At 28.1% G+C, this 26,456-nt stretch overlaps 1 protein-coding gene across 2 annotated transcripts in view; it reads right to left on the bottom strand.

The window, feature by feature from the left end:
* Positions 1 to 668: 668 nt before the first annotated feature.
* The window catches only part of Atg1 (serine/threonine-protein kinase unc-51-like protein Atg1), a 75,453-nt gene continuing 49,665 nt past the window's right edge, over positions 669 to 26,456 (bottom strand). For both annotated transcript variants that reach the window (XM_075363906.1, XM_075363908.1), the window contains exons 13-19: positions 18,486 to 18,569; positions 14,190 to 14,298; positions 13,742 to 13,849; positions 11,739 to 11,806; positions 8,098 to 8,427; positions 2,929 to 3,064; positions 669 to 1,457 (exon numbers count right to left, since the gene is read on the bottom strand). In XM_075363906.1, the coding sequence (XP_075220021.1) occupies positions 1,378 to 1,457; positions 2,929 to 3,064; positions 8,098 to 8,427; positions 11,739 to 11,806; positions 13,742 to 13,849; positions 14,190 to 14,298; positions 18,486 to 18,569 (915 nt within the window). In that variant the 3' untranslated portion in view covers positions 669 to 1,377. The remainder of the gene's footprint in view (positions 1,458 to 2,928; positions 3,065 to 8,097; positions 8,428 to 11,738; positions 11,807 to 13,741; positions 13,850 to 14,189; positions 14,299 to 18,485; positions 18,570 to 26,456) is intronic.

Here is a 26,456-nt window from a genome sequence, read left to right as displayed (position 1 = left end):
GAATAACTCCTATGATTAATGTAAACAAAAAAATTCAAATGAAACAGTGAGATTTAAAGCAAAAACTTATTTTTTTAAAGTAATGTAACTGGCTGATTACCATATTTTTTTCTATACATTAGAAAGTGTACGGTTTTACATGGTAAACAACCGTACATATTTTTTACTATTAATTATTGCACAAATATGGTAACTTACATTATTGTCAATGGTAACAACAGATAACCTAACTAGTACAGTGAACAATGAACAAACAAAATCATAATTTTAGCTTTAAATTTTTCAACAATAAATTATACTTTTAAGAAATAGGCATACTAAGAAATTCTGAGAGTAGGAAAAAATGGTGAAAGTTGTCAGCAATAAATATAAAAGAATTAACAATATTTAAAAAAAAAAACATCAAATAGAATTATTAACAAAATATTTGTCACATCTTTAATTAATTATATGTTACTGGTTAACATACGATCATAAATCAGACTTACTATACAACTATGCACTGAAACTTGTATGATCAAGCAGCAGAAAATTATCTAAGCTGAAGAATAATAATCATAGCTGAACAGTATATAAATAATTTCTTAGGAAATTAAATCTATTCCAGGTACCTTCCAAGAAGTCCATACGCGACAATAAATCATATATATATATATATATATATATATATATATATATATATATATATTCAAACCATTAAATAACAAAGAACTAATTTATTTTTTAAATCATATGTTTAATTAGAGCATTTCTTATTTAAAAACACAAAAAATTAAACAGTAACCTTTTTCACAACTTTTAACACTTTTCCATTAAGAAAAAAACCCATTGCCAATAATATCTAATAATCATACCTAAATATGTATTTTATATAATAAATAAAATTCTACTTTAATTTAACAAAAACTATTAATTTTAAAAATTAAGGCAAGTGATGAACATTGCAACAGATAAGAAAACTTTAAAGACAGTTCCTATTAGAAGTTTTAATAAAATCAGTCATAATAATCTGTATAAATTTAAATTGGTGTACTGAAATGGTAGCACATTACATTAATTAATTATTATAGCTTACATACTCTTCTAAGAACCAAAAGGAATTTCATAGAAAATAACCCAATATAACAAAATAAAAAACAAATTTGTTATTTTATCTGACTTATGCATTGACTTATGTATAGTAGTATTGCAAAGACTGGTGGGGAAGGGGCAAGCAGGAATAACAATAATTATTATTATTACTTTTCAAACAAAATTATAGAAAATTTTTTGGTCTTGATGCAGAAAGATAAACTGACAATTAACAACCTACTTCACCTATAAATGTAGACTTATGTATACATTCATCATAAATGTACAACAATAATAAAAACAATTTCAATTTGTTGATGTATTATTTGAATAAACATAACCTTGTTGTTGTAATACACTGAGTCTTTTTTCCACAGCATCTTTGTCTGTAAAAAGACATAAAAAACTAAAGTAACAATAAAAAATATACAAATTTTTTACATATCCAACATAAAGTACTTTTCAAAATTTATCTAAAAAATTAACCCTTATCAATTTATTTTTATCTTAATAAAACTACTTACTTATATGTATGCAGATTGTTTTTTTGTATACAACTCGACATAGACCTCTTTGTATACATTCTTTCACATCTCAAATTTTAATTAAAAAAATACATTAAATTAAGAAAGTTTGAAAAATGCTGTTTGATAATATCAAGACAATTCTTTTTGCCAAAAATTGTTATGGAAAGAGTCACTGTATTGTATTGTATTTTCCATATGTTTATTACTCGATTCTGGTTAATTATCTGTCAATAGTTTTAAAATTCATTTAAAATATGACATCTACAGTAAAATTTGGTACTAGTTTTTTATCACACAGATCTTTAAATAAACAGGCAATTTTATGAGAATTTATACAAACTGTATTGCATTAATGTATTCCAACTTCATTGTTTAATGATTAGAATTTTTTTTAATGAATATTATTAATTTAAAAGGTTTTTTAATTATTCATCATAAACATAATTGTATCATCATGGAAAATACAATCATGATATATGAAATATATAATAGCTTTCTAAATTTTAACACATGTGTAGAATACATAATGAAAATATTTAAATATATTGTGATTGCTTATCTAATTGAAAAATTTCTTCAAAAAGGATTTCTAATCCTATAAAATAAAATTAATAAATATTTATTAGTTATTTATAAATGTAGTTGAACAACATGCAGACTAATGAAATAGTCTGTCCAAATAATAGTTCAAGTGTAGAATATTGAAATAAAAGTATGAGACTGTCTAATTACATTACATTATGTGCATCACTGAAAATAATATTTTTTGGGAGGATACCAATTTATATAAGTTGATGACAATCATTTAACTATGCATTAAATTATGAGGGAAGATTGATAAATAATGAACAGTAAGTAACAGAAGAACAAAATATCACATAATAGCAGGTGCTATCTTGTAGCTACAGCATTTAGAAGCAGTTTATGTGGATGAACTGTGAACAGGTAGGAAAATTTCATGCATTGGAAGGTAACAGAACACTGTGAGTGGACTTCACAGTGATTCATCAGTTTCAGTGACCAATGTGAAATGAAATTAATGAGAAACATTAAAATACTTGAGAAGACATGAATGCATATCATGTTTGAAAATCCTGCAGCATAATAATGCTCAGACACCATAATTGTGTACTACCTTGAGAAGTTGGAAAATTGAAATTAAAAGCCATTCCACACCCTCCTTACTAAGTGGATATGAAGTTCTTGTTAATGACAAACTAAATAAACTTTCAACTGCTTAATACCTTACAAAAAATGTTATAATTTAAAAAAAACTTCTAAACCCATAATAAAATTTTAATTGGCTAATCTGATTAAAATTATTACTCACATTTAGTTAATAATGCTCTATCTTGATGATGACTAACTTGCTGACTTAAGCTATGCAACAATATCTGAGCTGTCTGATACCTCTGAAAACATTCTGCTGGATTACCAAACAATTCATCAAGTGCTGCAGACTGACACTGAAATGTTAAGCATAACATTGTTTTTAAACACAACAAAAATAAACTTGTTGATTATGGCGTTTACTACTGCATTTCAAAATTTAAGAGAACAATAATAGTCTGATATAGTTTTCTATATAGAATAAAACCATTAAATACTGTACAAGTTTCAATTAATGAAATTTACAATCTTCAGTGGGTCTGGCTGAACTGTTTGTATTCTAGTAGATTATACAGGTCATAGAACCTGGGTTGGAAATGTTATTCTTTCAGGAATCCTGTATCTTTTCTTGGGTAAGTCTTGAATTTCTGGAGGAAAAAGTAATTTTTGAGTAGACAGCTGGTTCCCACCAAATTAAAAATGTCCCCAATCTCCTGACAGGTTGAGGGTGAGATGGGGATCTATTGTCTGGATAAGAGCTTGAGCTTTCCTTAAGGTAATAATAATACCCAACAGTAAATGGAAGATTAATTAGAAATAAGGACAGAATTATGTCTGCTAGACAATAATGGGAGGTTAAATTTGTTTTATAATTACTGAATAAATATATTTTTAAATTTATTTAATAAGATTTTTTTTTTAATAAAACATTTAATTGATTGTAACTTAATACACAATTAAAAAAACAAAATTATTTATTTACACATTTTCATTACAAAAATAAATAATTTAATGAAATGTGAGATAGAAAATTTGGTTGCAAAGGTAAAAAGCACTTTTATGCCAAATAATAAAATTAAAATTTTAATCAGAAAATTATTATTCCAAGTAAACAAACATCTGACTGAACTGAGTATGCATGAAAATATATGTTACCGGATATGATCACACTGTAAAATACAAAAATTATACTAAATCAAAATTCTTACAAATATGCTTTATATTTGAGACACAAATTTTGAGAAATTTCAGTATTTAAAAAAAAAAATATCATTTTTTAATGATTAATTCACTCTATAAGCTTACAGCTTATGTATGACAATATGGAGTTAAAGGTAATGTATGAAAAATGCTATGCCTCAGGATAAAAGGTTGAGATACTACCATTATCCTAGTATTTGGCAGAATGGAAGTAGATTTGATTATACAAATTGAGCAACATAAAACCGAACCCATAACAAAACTGCTATCCCACACTATTTATGAAAAACTCTTATACAATTAGTGCGACTAGTGGATATATATGTTATTACTGATTGTTGCTGCTGTTTGTCAGGTGATTATGTGTCAATGCAGCATAAATTTTGTTGCAGTGCAGTATTGTGAGTGCAGTTGTGTTTGTGTAAAATGCCTTATTCAATACAGGAGAGGATAAATATAGTTGAGGCCCATATTCATTTTTGTTTGAAGAATCACGTCAAGTATTCATAGAAAAATTTCCGAATGCCTGTATCCTAGCGAAGAGTAGCATACATGATTTAGTGAAAAAATGGCATACAATAAGTGTGAATTTAAAAGCAAAACGAAATAGGTAACCTTCTGTTAGGACTCCACAGGCTATAGCCAATACTGAAAGAATTACTGCCAGTCTAAAAGAATCACTATGCAAGTTATCCCAACAATCTGGTGTTAAATACATATCTTGTCGTATTGTCATCATGTCATCTTGGCATGAATTAAAATTGAAACCATACCGCATTACAACTGGTGAAACAACTGAAAGAAACAGGCAAACCGAAATGACTTGGATATTGCAACTGGCTTCTCAAAAACATTGTTTTTGAGACAGATAGACCCGATGTCATACTTCATGTCAGATGGTTTCATTTATCCAGCCACGTGACAGGTATTGGATGGTGAGGAATCAATCATACACGATATTTGAATGACCACTTCACGATGAGAAAATTGGTTTTTGGTGTGCTGTTTCTGGTAATTGTATAGGGGACCAATATTTTTTGACCAGACTGTCAATACACAAGTTTGCCTCAATTTTCAAAGAATTTTCTGCGTAATTAATTTATAATGAAAAAAAATACAGCTTCTTCCAACAAGACAGAACAACATGTCACATGTCAAACATTTCACTGAATCATGTTCATGCAGCTTTCACAAATGAAGGAGCTGTCAGCAGAGGACGTTGGCCTCCACGTCCCCAGAGTTGTCTACTTGCGATTTTTTCCTTTGTGACTAGTTGAAGGAGAGAGTTTATGCATCCAATCCCCCACAATATTGATGGGCTGAAGGTGGATATCCAATGAGACAAAGAAATTGACAACAACGTTTTGCGTTAGACAACATTCAATATGATCAGTTGAGCACGAAAGGGCATCGACGCCCAGGGTGGTCATTTTGAACGTCTTTTGTACCAATAAGGTAAATAAATGCATCATTTAGATTACATTTTATGTTTTTCTTATTTAATTTATCTCTATCATTCATAAAATTTCATTCCAACATAATCTACCGATTCAGCAGCGATTAGTTTTTTATGTTACTCACCTTGTACATTAAAAAAATTTTTCTTTAACGTAAAAAAGCAGCAGTGCCAAATAAAAAAGGGTTATTTTTGAGAGGGGTTTAAAATCCTTTCACAATTATATTTTTGGGTCTCATTAGAAGAAAATTTGACAAACTAAGGTGAAACATTTGACTAAAACTTTTAGAATTTAAATTAATTATATTTTTGATAATCATGATATTTTTTATTCTTTTTCAATAAATAAGGCAATACATTTGTGTATATATATATATATATATATATATTGATTCTATAACTACTATGCTGAAATCAAATAGAACAGAGCAAAGATATAATATGATTTAATATATAATAAATATATAATATGGAATATGATTTCTGCTTATAGTCTGACCTGTACGGAACTTTTTTTTTACACATTATCTAGGAATTTAAGAAGTATTCATCATATTCAAGTACACTATAATTGCAAATATTTATTATGACTTGATGAGTAGCAAAAAAACACTAATCAACATGACATAAATCATTCTCAAAATAATAAGTATTTTTATTTTAAGCAAAATAATAAGGGTTATAATGGAAAATAAAATGAAAAATACAAGTTATATCAATAAATTTTGCAAACTAATGCTAAAAATCATTTACTGAAAAAAGCCTTCAAAGTAATCTCCCTGACCTGTAAAGTACTTCTCTATTTGTCTTTTCATCTTTTCTCCATGGAAGCAATCATGAAATTGTCCCTCTGTTACCCCTGACAGTGCCTCTGATGTTGATTCTTTAATGGCCACACAGTCTGAAAATTATGCCCTTTCAAATCTTGGAAATACAAAAAAAATTACAGGGGGCCAAATACAGTGAGTAGGGAGGGTGTTCCAAGGACTTTGATGACCGTTTTGGCTAAAAACTGCTTAACAACAATGACTGTGTGAGGATGTGTTGTCATGATGAAGTACCCATGACTGGTCTTGCCCCAAATTTGTTCTTTTCTGCAACTCTTTCACTGACCCTGGGGAAACCCATTCTTAGAGCACAGTTCCAAGCAAGTCAAAAAAAAAAAAAAATCAGCATTGCCTTGATTTTTTATTTTGACTTCCTGTTTTTTTTTTGCCTGTAGCTCATCTGGTTTTTTCTATTCCATGCTCTGTTTCTTTATCTCAGGACTGTACTCGTAAATCCAAATTTTATCCCCCATAATCACATTTTGAAAGATGTCTCAAAACTATCTTGGCAAACATGTAAAAGATTTTCCATTAGTTTATCTGACAAGTTTTTTAGAACAATCTTTGCACAATAAAGCATTGTGCAAAGATTGTTCTAAAAAAAAAGAAGATTGTTCTAAGATTGTTGTTGAGGATGTCAAAGCGACATCCTCAACTCTTGCGTGAGAATGAGGCGACAGTTTGGAGTTGATGGCTTGCTCTCCCTTCCTAAACCTCACCACCCACTTGAACAAACTTCCCTTCATCACAAGATGGTCTCTGTAAATAGGGTTCATCATTCAAACATTTCCGAGTTTGTTTTACTGCTTTTACAAGGACTTTCATCATAACTCACTGCTCTTCAAATAATGATTGATTTCCATCATCACAAGAGCAAAACACATATGCATAAAAACAATAGCTATGCTCAACACAATGTAGAGAACTGAAAAAAATTGCATGACTGCATTAAATGTTAACAATCGCTGTGTCATTGCTGCCACCAACCTTCCAGTCTTGCCATCATGCTTACAATAAAATGAGTCTACAAATTTAATTGTCATATGTTGAGTAGTTTTCGGCTACCTTCTTCAGTAAACAAATATTTACAGCATATCAACATACCAAGCCTACTAAATTATAAATAAATTTGAGTCCTATAAAACACCTACATTTTGTTAATTACAAGCATTGGCTGTATTGTGAAAATCAAAACTTTTAGTAAAGCAATTCTGACTTCTGACTGATGTCTCTTAGACTGATTGCTTTACTTGTGTTATAACTCTAAAACAAAATGGAGTCAATAGTGTAAAATAATAGATCATACACATATTAGATTTTTATTAATTTAATAGAAATAATGTATTTATTTGTAAAATTTACAATGAATTACACTGAAGATATTACGGAAAATAAAAACTCATTTTCAAATATAGAAAATAAAGTAAATTGAAAGTATAGCAACAAATTAAATCCCTTGCTCTCAAGAAAATATTTAGTAAAAAAAAAAAATGAAAAAATAAAATTTGAACTTAATATTTAAAATTAACTTAAATTTCAACTTATATTTAAACTATATAAAAATATTATAGAACTAAAAATCAGTTTTGTTATCTGCCACAGGTTGTAATTTTATTTATTCTCCACAATTTGAATACTTTAAATAATTATTTTTCATTCAATTTCACAAGGAAATGTTCTGATGAAGCAAAAATCTCTGTGAAAGTAATAAATGCAAAAGAATACACAAATAGTCAGTAGAAAAATTAGTTGTATAAATAATTATATTTTGTTGCTTGGGTAAAATTTCCCATAAATCAACAAAATCTAACAGTAATGAAAAGAAAAGACCATGGACATACAGAAACTAAACTTATTTAATAAATAATAAAATATTTATTAAGTAAATTCATGAACAAAAACTCACCATATGTATTGCATGATTATACAAGATTTTATCAGCAGTAGCACTAGCATTTTGTAATAGACCTGGAGAATTTAACTGTTTACATTCATTTAAACATTGTCTAAACCTGGTATTTAGCTGACTAACAACATTTTTAACTGATGAAGATGGTTGTAAAGTTTTTGATCTAAGTTTAGTTGTAGCCAATGTCAAACCAGAACTAAGTAATTGTAATGCACGTACTAATAGCACCAAACATTCACTTCTTGATCGACCAGTCGCTACTTCAATAACACACTCACTTACAGCCAAAACAAAATTAAGTTTAGCTAATGTCTCATTATGCTCTCTCTGCAACAAAAATAGATAAATTTTTTTTTTAAGCTATTACTTAATGATGAATGAACTTTTATAAAAATAACAAAGTACATCATGCACACTGTGAAAAATTATAAATATACATTAGAATGTGCATATATATGCACACGCATATATATGCACACACACACACACACACACACACACACACACACACACACACACACACGCGCGCGCGCGCGCGCGCGCACACACACACACACACACACACACACACATACATACATACATATATATATAAATTATTTGACAGCATTAATAACTAAAAGTCATTATACTGATGAGAAAGGTAATGCAGAGTGGAAATTTTTCATAGTTGTTGAACAAAGGAATATAATTCTAAAACTCTGTAAAAACACCAAAAATTAAAAAAAAACTCTAATAATGATTTATATGATTAGAGGGAACCCACTGGATTTTGTTATTTTGAAATGAAAATTTATAATAAATTTTCTTTTATTACATTATTGTTACATTCAATTATTTACGCACTAATAGTTGAGTAATATAATTATGTAACAGTATGTTGTTGATGGGAAATTTACGAAAAACAAATCTTCTAGTTAGTTTTATTTGCTAATTAGGAAGTAAATAGGTAGATACTGTCTAATTGATTATTTTTTCTTTCTATTCCTAATGTGTAAATTGCAATCTATTTAACTTCTAAACAATCATCAATCCTCATAGCCCAATAGGACTAGGAAGATTTGTATAACATGTAAATAAAGTGTTGTCCTGCAGAGACTCCTTTCCTGAAATGTGTGGTTAATTCCAATCACTAGTAGTGTACTCCACTTTCTAGTACTCAAATCTATATAAAAGTTAACTTATCTTTACTAGGATATGAATTTCGGAACTTTGACTTCAAAAATTAATAGTTAAATAGCTGATCTGTGATGATCTTTACTTCAACTACCAACCCAGTGGGTTGATTATTATTAAAACAATTTTTACAGGTAATTTTCCTGGAGGTATTCAAAAAACAGTTTGTTTCTCATGAGAAATTTATTTTCCAAAATGTCTTTTGTTCATTCCATCTAATGTATTTAATGTACAAAACAAGAATTAAACGGACATAATAAAATTAGTCAGTTTTTTCTTCTTGGAAAAAAGTAAGGTAAGAATGTTCTTGAATTCTGTACTTTGTGGAGTGGCTGAATAAGTTTATATTTTATATATATATACAAATGTTCCACTAGCTGCTAAATCTCGATTTAAGTCTACAGCAGATAATTTTAGATAAATTTACATTTTTTCATTAACTAATCTTGTGCTGGAGTAGTTTTCTTTTACAGCCACATTTGCCTTTCCAGTTTCTTTAAATCAATTTAAAATTTCATTCATCCCTAATCCAACACCATACCCAGAAGCTATTTGTTGTTGAGTCATACTGGTATGCTCAGAAAGAGAAACAATTTTGTACACTTTCTTGGAATTATGTACATTATTATAGTAGTGAAAAAATTAATCCAAAGGAAATTTTGTTCTGTTGTAGAGAATTTCATTCTGTGGCAGACTTCTTACTGTTTGGTGTTTCAGGTTATGTTGTTGGTCCATATACAAACACAATTAGTGGTTTTAGTTTTTTATAATTCATTGTCAATTAGTTTTTTGTGACTTTGTGAGTTTCTGCTATAAGTTTGTTATTTGTTTCTAGTTAATACAATGGATATAACCTCACAAAAGCAGTCAAATATTGTTGCTCTGTCCCTACACACACAAATAACTCAAAGACATATTGCCAGTGAGTGTAGTATGGGGTTAGGTACTGTAAATGAAATGGTGAAAAGGTTTAAGGAAACAGGTTCCATCTCTCCAAAGAAAAAAGGAAAATGTGGATGGAAAAAGAAAACTACGCCTACACAGGATCAATTATTAATAAGAAAACACAAAATTAATCCATGATTTTCAGCTGTTGGCCTTAATAGGGACTTGAGAGTCAATGGGACTAATGTTTCTGATATGACAGTTCGTAGATGATTGCTGGCAGGGGGAACGATTGCTCGGAAACCTAAAAAGAAGCAGTTACTGACACAAATTATGAAGACAAAAACGCTTAAATGGGCAAAGGAACATAAATAATGAACATGTTACACGTCAAAAAAAGCAAGAGTTCTTCAAAAACAGAAAATTTGAGTGCTCTGTAGCCAGGGAACTCCCTTGACCTGAATCCCATTGAAAATTTATGGGCCATACTAAGAAAAAGACTTGGAAAAATGAATTGTAGCACAAAAACTTACCTTAGTTCAGTGATACAGGTTTGGTTTTGAGATGGACTATTTGATTACTAACAATATTACTATTGTACTATTTGATGTGTGTATATATATATTATATATATATATATATATATTATACATATATAATAATAATAATTTATAATATATACATATATTATATTATATATATTATATATATATATATTCATCATATATATATATATATATATATATATATATATATGATGAATATTATACATTACATAAGCAATTAAATTTTAGACTTTTTTCAAATTATAAATTAAAGAATTGTGGAGAGCCATGCTTCATGATTAGAAGCATAAACAAAGGTATGAAAACTTTGAACACATTCATGAAGAAAACATTACCAGAGAACTCAAGAAATGTATTTTATTTATCTATTCGTCTACATAACTGCAGGTCTTATTCCAATTAATTACCATTAATGATGAAAGATCAATTTTTGTAGCATTGAAAAACACAAAGTCTGACCAAAATTCGAACCCACTTTTAGATTCTGGTACTAAGATATTAAATAGTGTTTAAAATATTAAGGGACTTCTGTTAATAACATCCAGATATATATATAATGATCCATGAAATTCAGCAACATTTTTATATAATTGAGTTTACATTTCTCATTTTAATAATGTTTTGTAAAGACGTGAACATAGATTTATTTTTAGGATGGAAGTATTAAGGTAAGACTATCTTCCTTGAACTATACTAATTAAAATTGAATGATTTAAATGCTAGTTTATATGCATACATTTACTTGTAAGTATTTACCAAGGAGAAACCAGAACGACAATATATACATTTGCGAGAAAGAAAGCATAAATTAGGATGCTATTGGATCAAGTATGCCAGATAGAAGCACTGATTTTTTTTCAGCTACAAAGCAATTTTGTTTTTAATACAAAATACTGTTAAAATTATAAAGTATCAACATGTAAAAGGGAGTAATTCATCTATCTTTTTTTCGTAAGTAACTAGCAGTAAGTGTATTAATAGAATTCTTTAATATACATTTAAAAATATCACCTCTAAAATTGTTTCTTGAGGAAGTTCAGGAAACACAAATGTCATAGGAGCTTCCATAGTACCAATATCTGAAAAAATAAACATAACATTAATATTATTTTATTTATATATAATTAAAAAAGATCACAATAACATTATGTCCAAACAGATTTAACACTTTGACTGCAGGCTGGAAATTGTTAGAAATTAATAATTTTTTGGTTAAAATAAATTTTATAACTTTTAATTTTTTATTAAATCTTCTTCTTCATCTTTTCATCAGGGTATACGCGAATCGCCTGTTCTGTTCTCAAAGAAATTCACTTTTATACATCCAAATTTAACTAGCGATGATGTCTAGTGATGATATTTATGAAATACTACATTACTTCACACCATATACACTTATTTATATAGATTCATTATTGTTTCATTTATGAAAATAAATGTATCCTTGGGACTGTTTTTTCACCACCATTTCCTTAGTCTTTTATTTATTTTTGTTCAATTTTATAATATAGGTTTATGTACTATTTGATGTACATTATATATATATACATATATATATATATATATACACAACATGTGTGATTGGAAAGTTTTGAGACTGGGCTTGTAATTTTAAAATGGCTTATAGGCTACTGTGATGGATCTCCTTCAAATTAGTTCCATTCTGACTGAACACAGAGACTCTAACAGTGTTTCCACTTTTGGAAGCACTCCAGAAATTTTCTTTCTTAAGTTGTTAGACCCTCTCCGTACTTCTCTGGATGTCTTCAATTGAGTCAAATCGGTTCCCTTTCAGCAAAATTTCAATTTAGGAAACATGTAGAAATCAGCAGGGGCTAAATCAGCAGAATAGAAAAGTTGCAGGAGCACAGGAATTTGGAATTTAGCAAAAAATTCTATGATCAAGAATTACATTTATTATGCTGGTGCATTGTTGTGATGAAGGACCCAATTCTTCTTTCGCCAGAGTTAGATAAACCTAATTTATTATTTTTGTAATTTCTCTGATGTTCAAGAAATCTAGTTTTAAATAAAACACAATAAAGAAATACTTAAACTAGCATGCAAACCTAATAAGTATATTCTATTATATAGTTTACTATAGTTCTATTATATTAATAAAATATTTTAAAGACAAAATAATAATAAAATAAACTATCTGTGTAGAATTTATAAAATTAAATGTAACGATTGTGTTGGTATTTAATAAGAAAAACAAATAGGTCCTTAAATATAGCCGACGATCTAATAAACAACAAATGTTCTATTTCTGATATTAATACAAATTTTGAAATATTAGAAATTAAATAACATAAAATTATATACATTAGAAAAATATTACATATATAAATACAAACAAAAGTTTGATATGATAAAAATCAGACAGTGTTTGAGGAAGACGGTCTTATAAAAACTGTAACAAATAACAGCACTTGTGAAAATTAATACACAATTTCATTATTTTAGTATTTTTATTTTTAAACTTTAATATGCATTAACAAAATTATTTCAATCATGACTGAGGATGTGGAATCCCATGAAAGTACTTTTATGAAAAAACAAGATAAAATATGTGTTATCTAAATATTCTGTACTAGGTGATTTTTTTAACAGAATTTAAATATATATATATATATATATTGGCTACTATATATAGCAGAGTTAATATGATGGAAAATTACTAATGTATAGTACACTGGAAGAGAAAAATGAATGGTCTACCATCAACTTAAGAATTTTTCGTTTCAATTACTGTGACCTAATTTAACAAAATAAAGTTAATTTTTTCATGATCTTCAGCAATATTTCATTTAGTCAACATACACAATTGTATCACATATAAAAACAAGTAGAATTTTCAATACACTTGCAGCTCATTACTTATTGCTTCAGTTTGCTCAGTTAGGTTTACTTATAAAATAATAAAATAATACTTATAAAATAATTCTAGTGATCCCAGCATTAAGTCTGCAAGTAATAAAATATTTATAATGATATAAAACATTAAAACATACCTGGTAATGTTATTGCTCTTGAACTGAATGGTACGAGTGGTAACATATTATTTGTATTTATTGTATTAAGCGTAGCCAAAGGTCCAGTTAATAAAGGAGAACTAACAACTGAAAGAGAAAAAACACCAAGCCAACTTAGTACCAATAATGTGTCCTAATATTTAATATGTTATGCAAATATAAAATGCAGAAAACTAACATTTTATAAATGTATTTAACAATAAAATTATTTAATTAAAACATCAAAACGTATTTTAATACACATTGCATTAAAAAAAAAATTAGCCTAATAATGATGCAACTGTGTTACACATATACTGTAAAACATATTCAATAAACCGTATATTTATAAAATATAAAAGATAATTAATTAAAATCAGAACAAAAACATTATAAAAAAAATTCCAGATAAATATATATTTTTTAAATACACAGTATATTAACCAACCAGATCTTCTTAGAGGAGAATTTGTTGGTGTAACTGTCCATGTATTTACAGGTGGTGGTGTTTCTGAAGGTCGCCTACCTCCAGGAGGTGTTCCTAATACAAATTGAACCTGAAAACAAAATATATTCATAAATATAATATATATCACATTTAATTATAAAAAAAACATCACTTAACTAATTAGAATTAATAATTTAAAATTAAACAGAATATTTTAATGAAAATGAAGTATAGGTAAAAAAGATACCAACCCAAACCCTTCATGAGAATAGAATTGATACTTAGTTAGGGCAGTCGTGTTCACATATGTGCTCAGAATAACAATCATTACAAAATTTCTTCAGAGATAAATATTTAACTGAATATAAGGATTAAGACTAAATATTAAGTACTGGATAAGACCACAAACGTTCATTTAGCTGTTCTTTAGAAACTCTTGGCTACATTCCTGACAATCAAATTTTTCAATAGTTAAACGTAATATGTTTTAATCTCTTATTAGGAAATTAAGATGGCCCTGCAGTGCTAAGGCAATTTTTTTCTATCATTAATCAGTATTGATTTAATATATTTTACAGTAATTATTTTTAGTTTTTTAACTTAGAAAACCACTTTAAATTAGTTAAAAGGGCTCTTTTTGTGTTACATGATATATACTGTGTATTTGAGGTATTCCTGATGAAAAGAAATTCATTACAGAATAAAATTCAGTTTTTTTATTTTTCAATTAAAACAACTTTAAACTTTTTCTGAGAATGTTTTTATTGCAAGTACTGTCATAATATACTAATTTTTTTATGAACTTTGGTTTGAAATTAATAGATCACATTTAATATAGTTCAATGGACTTTAACAAACATGCTTGTTCCATTTGTACTATCATACATGAGTGTCTAGATTAGAAAAAAAATAACTTGTTGCTTTATAAATAAACTAGTAAAAACTTTTATTAATTTTTATTTTTAAAGCAAAAGGTAGCTTAAAATCTGCAGTATTCAACATCAAAATAAAATGAACATTTCTAACAAATTTTTAATAATATTTTAAAGTTAAAATGAGCAATATAATATATCCTTCTACTGTTAGATGTATTAATAATAACAGCCGATACATATACTTCCAACCAACCACAGAAAAGCACAGAAGCATTAAGCATTACACAGTGTGGTAAGAATGCTATATTACATTATCTGTAATAGATACAACGATTAATTAACAAATTCTGTATAGATTAAGAAAAGAATAAACACGTTTAAGCCTCTGAATGAGGCCACAAATCACCAGTAACTGATTAGAATGTAATACCCATAACAGAAGACAATTGTTTTGAATTGTCATACAAGTATGGCAATAAAAAGGAGTAGGCACAAGAAGGGAAATCCTCTTTTTCATTTCTTAACATAAATTATTTGTAAACAGCTGTATACATACTATGGGTTCTATTTTAGTGCTGTACAGTTTATCATCAACCTCCAATGCAAAATAGATTTTTCATGAATGTGAGTCCAGAAGTAACAGGAGAACATTAATTTTTTTCATTATTTTGAACCCTGCCTTTTTGAGATATAAAGATTTATTATCCCACTGAAAAAGTTCTGGTACATTTATTAGACATACAGAACTATATGGACTAGCTGTTTTCTTTCAGACTGGATAATACAACTTCAGCCCAAAATTCAGGGCAGCCTCAATTTCACATTTTACTGGCATTCTTAGTGGAAATCTATTTTTTTCTAGAAGGTAAGTCACACACATCTTTAGCAATATTTTTTTAGGTGCAACCACTATCTATTTATATGCAACATTTACACCTAATAATCTAAAAAAAAAAAATTGTTTATTAGTAGCCAGTTTAATAGAAATTCTCAACTGATTTGATCACATTTTTAGTTTTTGAAACACATTTGAACATTTTTTTTATTAGAGCCTTGTAGTTAATATTTAATAACCGGCAACGTAAAGTAATGCAGAGCACCACCATACATTGAAAGTCGTGAATTTTTCCATATTTTTTTGGCAAAACAGGTGCTTTCAATAAAAGAAATAATTAAATGTCTTATATAAAAATATTAAAACTTAACAGTTTTTTTCTAAATAAAAACTTATTTAAATAAAAAATAAAATATTAACAATCACTTAAAAAGATGCTTTAAAGATTTTTTCCTTTTTTTTTCATTAATGATAGTAGTTTATTATTTCCCAAAAAGTGTAAACACTGTTTACCACATAAACAGTTGACCACCCAATTGTGCCAGTTCCAATTGCCAGTAATAGGCACAACTTCCCAGTTTTTATTTCATCCATGTTACATAATAATTCTTACTCCTATTATAAAAACTCAGTTTTTTTAAAATAAAATTGATTGAAGAATGATGCAATAGGACACATGCTGCCAATTAATTGGTTCCTAGATTCCTGTATGGCTCAGTTTACGTGGCAGAATTACAGAATTATTTGTTAATGCTAAACTAATAATCTTTAATAGCAGTGATTGAGATCATAATATTCAAAATTAGGGACAAAATTATCAAGTAAGTAGGAATGAAACAATGGTTTAATGAAGAAGCACAATACATAACATTTTTCAAATTACGAGGGTTGTCAGAAACGTTTTGAGCCTAATATAGAAAGACGTATTTTTCCGTCAAATATAATTTTACTTTTCAACAAAGTCTCCTTTCAAGTTGATAAACTTTTTTCAGTGATGCTCTAAACTCTTTAACTCTTCCAAACAGTAGTTGGCAACTTTCTCTGCAAAATAGGCATTTACATATTCAATAACCTTCCCGTCCAATGAAAATCTCTTTCCTCCAAGCAAAACTTTAAGGTTAGGAAACAAGAAAAAGTCACTTGGGGCCACATCTGGTGAAAAATGGTGAGTGGTCAACCAATTCAAAATGCAATTCGTGAATTTTAGCCATGATGACTGTCGAAGTGTGAGCAGGGTCATTGCCCTGATGGAAAAGCATTTTTTTCTTATTCAAATGTGGTGACTTTTTGCAATTTCTGCCTTCAGCTTGTCAAGTAATGATGCGTAATACTGTCCCGTTATTGTTTTACCTCTTTGAAGATAATCGATAAACAAAATTCTGTTATTAGCCCAAAAAACAGTCACAATCACCTCCCCAGCCAATGGAACCATTTTCCCCTTTTTTGGAGCAGGTTCACCCTTTGCAGTCCAATGTTTTGATAGTTGTTTTGTCTCAGGAGTGTAGTGGTGGATTCTCTATCTCTGACAGCCTCTGCTACCTCTCTAACCTAATTCGTCGGTTGTCTGGTACCATTTGGTGAATTTTTCCGAAGATATCGGTGGTGGTTGCAGTTTTTGCCATCCCAAATGCTCATCATCAACCAAGCTGGTATGACTATGATTAAATTCAGCTGCCCATCTTTTCACAGAGGCAAATGATGGGATAGAGTCCCTGTAAACAGGGACATGCCTAATTTGCATAGGCATATTGCCTTTCAAATGCAAGTATTTAATCGCAGCATGACATTCAATTTTTTCCATTTTCACAAAAACACTCACAATGACTAACACACACAATTATCAAACAAAAACCGAATGTCCAAAATGGCTGAAATTTTAGTGAGTACCTTTAATACATGCACGAATACATTCCCTAACTTTTGTTGACAAGTGCTGCCATCTTCATGTTGAGGCTCAACACTTTCAGACAACCCTCATATTTAAGATAACAAAATATGAAGTGAGTAAGCTGCCTAAGAAATTATAGCTCAACAAAATATAAAAAACTATTTATTAATTTATTCAATAATTTTTTTTATTTACCTTTAATTAAAAAAAATTATAATAGAGATGTAATGGTAGTGCCTGTCATTTAGAGTAAATTATGTTTGGTCTAATATATATATATATATATATATATAAATCATGGTGCTTATATCTAATTTAAATAATAAAGTTGCAACTATTTAGATTTAACTGTTAACATTAGATTTTATAAACAAAATAATTTTTTTTTGTATATTATAAATATAAAGATTAAAACACTTTTCCTCTTTACTAATATAAGCAATAAACATTCATCAGAGTTTGTCAATTTCTCTTTATTCATCTCTGAACAAACATCTGTTTGTTTAAAATTAAAATTTTATAATTATTCTTATGGAAGCACTATAAATAAATAAAAAAATATATTGTCAATATAATTATTTATTTCTCTTTACTTCGCAATAATAATAATAAATTAAAATTCAGTTTAACACCTACATATCATAAAGAATTTATGATAACAATTGATTAAAAATAAACATAATAAAATTAAAACTTACAGATGGTGGAGATAATGAGCTGAGATCAGGTGAGGGCATTCTAGTACGCTGCATATTAATTGGCTGAGACCTTGGCACAGTACTCTGTTTAAAAAATAAAAAAAGTAAAATTAACAAACATTAAAAATAGACACAATAATTATTTAAAAACAAAATACTCAACAAAAATTATCAACACTTTGTTTCATTAAACAAAATAAATTTTATTATTATTAAAATTAAAAATTATAAGAAATGCAATATTTTATTATCTTTTACTATATAATGTCATAGAAACGAATGATTATTTATTTTTTATTTAAACCTTATTATTGAATTATGTAATCCCTAAAAAAGCATTATATATATATATATATATTTTTTTTTTTTTTTAAAAACAATTCTTTTAATAACCATAATCCTCTCTACCAATACAAATTAATTTATGGATCAACCCTAAGTACAGTACTTAGAGTTCATCTATTAAATATAAATTAATTAATTTTAATTAATTATATATCAACTCAATCCACCCAAGTACAGAAAGAAGACAACTCTTACCTTATTTGAATTTTTCATAATTTTTTAAGAAAGCACTTTAGCAGGATCCTACATCATCAGTCGTATATAATATTTATATAAAATTGCATATCAAACATAAAATTAAAAATTAAAATTACAGTTACATATACAAAAACATATGAAGTCAATTAAATAAAATAAAATAAAATAAAAACAAAAATATATAGACATGTATATGGCTAGCCAAATACTACAGTACTGTACTATTTAAATAAATATTTAATGTAATATCTATAAAGGTGCTGCTATCTACTGCAGCTTTTATGAGTATATCTCCTTCAAATTCCGTCTGAGTTGATTAAGTTGAATCTTTGTTTATACATAAAATATTTAACTAGATTTTTATTTATATCTCCTTTTTTAATTTCTAATATTTCCAAATTAGTATTAACATCAGAAATAGAATCTTCATAGTTTATGAGGTGATCCACAATATTAGAGAAGCCCAATTTTTTATTTTTATAGTACCATAATACCTAGAACGTTCATAAAATCTGGCTTTAAATGATTTATTAGTTTTACCTATATAAAATCCTCAAAATCATTACACTTTATCTTAAACCCACCATAAATTGTATAAATCAGTATTATTGTTTTTTTAGATATTTTATTATGTGGTTGTTAGTTTTATATGCAGATTTAAATTTATCCTTGTCATAAACTTTGGTTACATGTTCAACGACACTGTTAATTTATTTTAAGTAAACAATATCAATCTTCTGTGTGTTATGTATTGGTTTTAGTTATTGTACTATTAAGTTTTTATATTAGTTTATTAAGTTTTTCAAATGTCAAACAAAAATAATGAAATTGTATCTTCAGTATATAGGAAACCTACAGCCAATAAATAACAATTCATAGAAAATCAAATCATCCTTGGTCTCATAAAATTAACATATATGCAAATATGATTAATAGAGCTATCCGTACATAAAATAATAAAGGAAAATTAAACAGAAATGAGTACTACAAAATAAACTGAAATTCAAAATGGATAGAGTACTTCATTAATTGATAATATATATATAAAAAACAAACATCAAAACCTAATAGTACAATAACTTTAAAACCAATAAATAACACACAGATGACTGATAAAGTTTACTTTATGACAAGGATAAATTTAAACCTGCATATGAAACTAACAACCACAAAAAAAAATATTTAAAAAAATAATACTGATTTATACAATTTATGTGGGGTTTATAAGATAAAGTGTAATGATTGTGAGGATATTTATACAGGTGAAGCTAATAGAGCGTTAAAGCAAAATTTTATGAACATTTTAGGTATTATAAAAATAAAAAATTGGGCTTCTCTAATGTTGTGGATCACCTCATAAACTATAAAGATTCTATTTCTAATGTTAATAGTAATTTGAAAATATTAGGAATTAAAAAAGTAAATATAAAGGTACTTTTCAAGAAGATGCCCGCAGCCGATCTGTAGTTAGTCCGTTGTCATAGTTAGTTAGTAAGTTAAGTTAGTTTTAGATGGTGCCACTGAAAGGAGAAAATAAATAAATTAAAATTATTATCTAACTTTATATAATAAATAAATATAATTATAAATATAATCTAACCAAACTTAACCTTTGCTCGCTAACCTTGAGTAGCAAGCAAAGGTTAGCGAGCATAGGTTTAATTTGGTTCAATTATATTTATACATTTAGATGTATTTATTATATAAATTTACATATATATTTATTTATTTAGTTAGTTATTTATATACATTTATTATACAGTGCACCTTCAATTTACACGGATATTACATTCCGGAAAATTTCCGCATATAATGAAATCATGTAAATTGAGACTCACATTTAATGCACAAATAAAGGTTAGTTTCTCATTAAGTTATACATTAAATTATATAGTAAATTACTGTACTCAAAAAATACTGTACCTTATTTTACTATTTTATTATTACAGTATCATTGCATTATTTTAATGAAGAAATACAGGTTAGGTTCTTGTTAAGTTAAACAGTAAATTACTGTACTCAAAAAATACTGTACTTTATTTTACTATTTTATTATTACAGTATAATTGTATTATTTTAATGATATTACAGTACAATGTATGTACTGTAATAAAAAGAAAAAGAAAAAAAAGAAAAAAGAAAAAGAAAAAAAAAGAAAAAAGAAAAAGAAAAAAAAGAACTATTTACTTATTTTCTCCTTTCAGTGTGCCATCTAACAACTAACTATAAGAATAACTGAGTAACTACAGATCGGCTGCGGGCATCTTCTTGAAAAGTACCGATATAAATAAAAATTTAGATATTTTAGAAAAATATTATATATATAAATATAAATAAAGATTCAACTTGATCAACTCACACATTGAATTTGAAGGAGACACAGTCATACAAGGTGCAATAGATAGCAGCACCTTTATAAACATTACATGAAATATTAATTTAAATAGTACAAGTACTATGGTATTTGGCTAGCCATCTACATGTCATTATATATTTTTGTTTTTATTTTATTTTACTTAATTAACTTCATATGTTTTTGTATATGTAAATATAATTTTAATTTTAATTTTATGTTTGATATGTAATTTTAATTTAATATTACATACAACTGATTATGCAAGATTCTGCAAAAGTGCTTTTGTAAAAAAAAGATTTTACATTCAATAACAATATTTTATTGCATTTCTGAAATTAACATATCTTAATTAGGTGTGGAAAATAATGTCAATTATATGACGGCCTTCTTGTTGGACGCAAATTCAGAGCCTCTCCTCAAAGCTCGGCATGGCTTTCTCCAACATTTCATTCGACACAGCTTCAATTTCTTGACAAATGGAAATTTTCAGGTCTTCGACTGTGTGTGGCTTTTCACGGACACTCTTGATTTCAGGTAGTCCCACAAAAAGAAGTCGGAAATCGATAGAACGAGAGAGCGTGGGGGCCAAGAAACATCACCAAATTGTGAAATGACATGTCCAGAAAACATTTGTCAAACCAGTTCAATCAATGCTCTCACCATGTGAGCTACGGCACTATCTTGTTGGAACCACATTTCTCTCATGTTCTTTCGATGCCTTTCTAGTTCTGGATGCAGGAAGTTGTTTAACATGTCGATATAGCAAGCTGATGTCACTATAACTGCAGTTTCTCCACTCTTCAAAAAAGTAAGGACTAACTATCACTATTTTGAGACACCGCACCATACTGAGACTTTTGTACTGTGGAGAGGTTTCTGGTGTAGTTCACATGGGTTCTAAGACACCCAGTACCGACAGTTCTGCACATTAGCATAGCCATCCAGATGGAAATGGGTTTTATCACTCATTATTATTAGGGTGTTTGCATCTTCTGTAAGAATGGAGTTCATTATGTCAAAAAATTACTTGATTGCACAAAATCCCTTTCAGTTAGCTGCTGGACGATCATTATTTTGTATGTGTGAAATCTGAGATCACTGTGTAAGATGCGATGAAGTGAATGACGTGACACACTCAGCGCTACAGTCTGTCACCTAGTGGATTGTTTTGGACTAGCAAGAACTGCCCTTCTCACTCTGTCTACGTTTTCTAGAGTTCAGACTGAACGGGGAAGGCCAGGTGGTTTTTTCCTTCATAACAGACTTTTTCTCCTTTCAGTTTTTTTTTTTTACTTCTAAACAGCTCAACCAATTGGAGAATGGTGTTTCGATCTGGAACTCCACCTCGATGTTCGACTTAACAATTTTGATGGAAAAGACATTGAACTGTGACCACAGAATCACTGTTTCTAAAAAAACTCCTCGACAGCAAACACATGATGTTCTATGCTCCATCACTCCTCCATAGCAACAGAAACTGCATAATCTGAGCTGTCCACCAGAGGTCGCCAAAGGTTAATACCTCTACTTGTCCCTGAGTACTAGCGGTTTAAAAAACATGTGTTTCATCTGCTGCATATATATATATATATATATATGCAGCATATATATATATATATATAAACCCCTATATATAAGAGGGGTTTATATATATATATATATATAAACCCCTATATATAAGAGGGGTTTAAACATTTTAGAGAGCCTTTATATAGATAAATATAAAAATGGATTCAGCTTGATCAACCAACAGAGTATGAGATGACACGATTATAAAGGCTGCAATAAATAGCAGCACTTTATCAAATATTGTTAATTTTTAATTTAATCTATTTAAAATCCTATACAGTAATATAATATTGGCTAGCCAAACCACACACATACACTCATTTTTTTAACATATTTATCATTTTAACTTTAAATTAATATTTTTTATTATTTGACGACATATTTTTATATATGGAATTTTTACTTTTAACTTTAACTTTAAAGTTTATATCCAAAGTTTTAACAAATTTCGTTTTCCTAATGTTGTGTATTTATATGTTATTTTACATGAACAATTAAAAGTTTGGTTCAACTGAAGATGCAAGAAAATCGTGAAAGTACTCTTATGAATATAATGATATAAGGTAAGCGTCATCCTACTAATTTAATTTTATTCTGTACTTGATTGATCAAGTTATTTATATATATATATATATATATATATATATATATATATGTGTGTGTGTGTGTGTGTGTGTGTGTGTGTGTGTGTGTGTGTGTGTGTGTGTGTGTAAAATCTTTTGAAAATTCAAATAATTCATCAACAAATTGACTACTGTGCTAATCAATTTCAAACAACAATAATTTAACCACCAAACACAGTAACAGAAAAACCTAAAAAAAAATTAATACCAATAGTCGACTTTTGCATGATCCCACATCATCAGTCAGTACACAATTCTATAATTACATCACAAAATCATCACAAAAAAGAAATAAAAACGTAAAAATTTAGAAAACATAAACACCCTAACAACCACAAAATAACACAACTCCACTGCCATTACTAGAATGAAATTTTTTAGGTTTTGCTGTTACTGCGTTTGGTGGTTAAGGTAGAAGTTCATACATACGTGTTGTGATACAACTGAGATGTTAGTTTGTATTGATCAATAGTAAGTGAGCTTCAATACTAACAGTAGTAAAAAACAAACCAATAAAAAAAAAATGCACGTAGTAAATGTTAATGTTTGTTGTCAATGTATTTATTTAAAGCACTCTGTTCAATATGGAACCACCACTTATATGTTTTAGGATAGTAATATTTATATTCATTTGCCATTTCCATTTTATTTACTATTACTTTCAAAGATAAAACATTTTATTCTAATGCAAATGTATCAATGATTTATTTAAGGCAATAGTTCTTAATATACAACTATTTGAAAATGTACTTTTTTACTATATTAAGAGGCTCTTGCTGAACAAAGTAATACTCAAACTTAATAAAATCAATCAAAAATCTTATTTGCTTTGCAATTTCTAATACTTAAGTAACAGAATAACTATGTGATAAAATTTATCAACCATCTTCTAACTACGCCTATCTACAAATGCAGAAAAAAATTTGGCAGTTTTACAAGTAGATTATGTTTTAAACCTGATAATTTCTTTCAAAGTTCATCAAATGAAAATACTTTAAATTTTGACTACATACTCACATTTTTCTGAAATTATCTAGCTATAAAAAAAAATTAATAAAATAACATTAACAAATTATTAATTAATACACAGACAGCTCAGTAAAAGAAAAACTGACTATATATATATATATATATATATATATATATATATATATATATATATATATATACTGCCTTAACTAATTCACTTTTATTCATCTATAAATTCTTTTAAAAATATATTTAAACTATTGATGATGCATACAAAAATTTTCTTAATATTAAATTTCTACTAATATATTATTCATTCTGTAATGCTTTTTTAAAAGTTGTAAATCAATCAAATTTATCTATATGTACACATTATTATCTTAATGTACATTATCTTAATGTATTAATTTATTTAAGCACAGACTGTAATTATTGTAAACTAACAACTGACAATTTTTTCAGAATATTTTCTTTAATTTACTTTTTATACATAACATACACAGGCTACTTATACATAAAACTTCTGGTTGGGCATTACAAAAAAATAAATAGTTATGACAAGAAGTCATTAGCTAAACTTAAATATTGTCACGGCAGACATTCAGTTATCATTTTCATGTTCTCCAGAATAAAGGTATCACTTGTAGGGCTTAATATGATTGGCACTGAGATTAAAAACACATTCAATTTTTTAATTTTTGCAAATAATCATCTCTGGTCAAAACAATATTACTTGTAAAGTGGTAAATTGCTGAAAAATGGCCAAAATTCGGAAAGACAAACAAGAAAAGATTATTTATTAATATATAGTAACATGTTAATGAGTAGTAACTTATTTTCTATCTAATAGGCAACAATAGTAGAATTTTTTTTCTATATTTCACAGGGTCTTATAAAGTTAAACAATGTTAAAATCCAGATAAAACCGTGCTACTTTTTATTTCTTCTTTGAAGAAAAATTTCAGTAATCAAATGAAACAAGAAAGGTTAACAGAAATAAAATAATATGACCAATGATTTTTTTTTTAGCATTGTTATAAAGCAAGTATTGTCCAGAAGCGACTTCAGATTTTGGATTTAAGCCATTCACCAAAACTCTAAGCTGAGAACTCAAGATTGTAACCTCCAAGTGGTCCAGATGGATAGCTGGAAAAATTGTGGTAAATTTCTATAGTGAACTACATCAAAATCTCTTTCCTGCTTACAGCTGGGATAGCAACTCAAGATTTCAATCTCCTACCAATCAAGGTAGCACATTTGACAGTTAAAATATGGAAAATCTTCTGGGAAAAAAATTCCATTGTCAGCAGGAATAACATTGCCAAGAAGTTGCCACTCGGATCCAGTGAGGGCAACACTCAAAAGACAGTGACAGATTCGATCATCTGGAGGCCCACCTAAAAACCATACAACACAAAAGTCTCATAAATTAAAACACAACAAAATGTCCTACTTCGCCACCCACAATATTAAGTCTATTGCACCGACAGGTAAACTGAAGATTCTAACTGACATTTGTGACAAACAAAATTTTTATCATGGCTCTTCAAGACCTTAAAAATTGCAACCAGACTCCTCTACAAAGTCAAGGGTATTGGCTCTAGAAGGGCATTTTCAGGAAAAATGTCATAAAGAATTGTCTACAGTTTGCCTGCAGTTTTTTGGTAAACTGAAAACAACTGACTCATTCCTTGAGTTTGAATCACAATCTCCCTGCAGAGGAATTTTAACCTTCAAGACTATGAATAAAACTTACAAGATTATTAATGCACATGACCCCATAAATGAGAAAAATAACATAAGCAAGAATTCTGAGATCTCCTAGACCAAACTTTAATTAAGACCCCCTTCAAAACATGTTAAAATTCTAGTTAGCGACTTTAACTCAGCTTGGCAGGGAAAAGAAGTATA

The sequence above is a fragment of the Lycorma delicatula genome, chromosome 4 (genome assembly GCF_047948215.1).
Source record: "Lycorma delicatula isolate Av1 chromosome 4, ASM4794821v1, whole genome shotgun sequence".
NCBI classification, from domain to species: Eukaryota; Metazoa; Arthropoda; class Insecta; order Hemiptera; family Fulgoridae; genus Lycorma; species Lycorma delicatula.
Note: the sequence above shows the minus strand (reverse complement) of the source record. Positions and strands in the feature narration are given on the sequence as shown.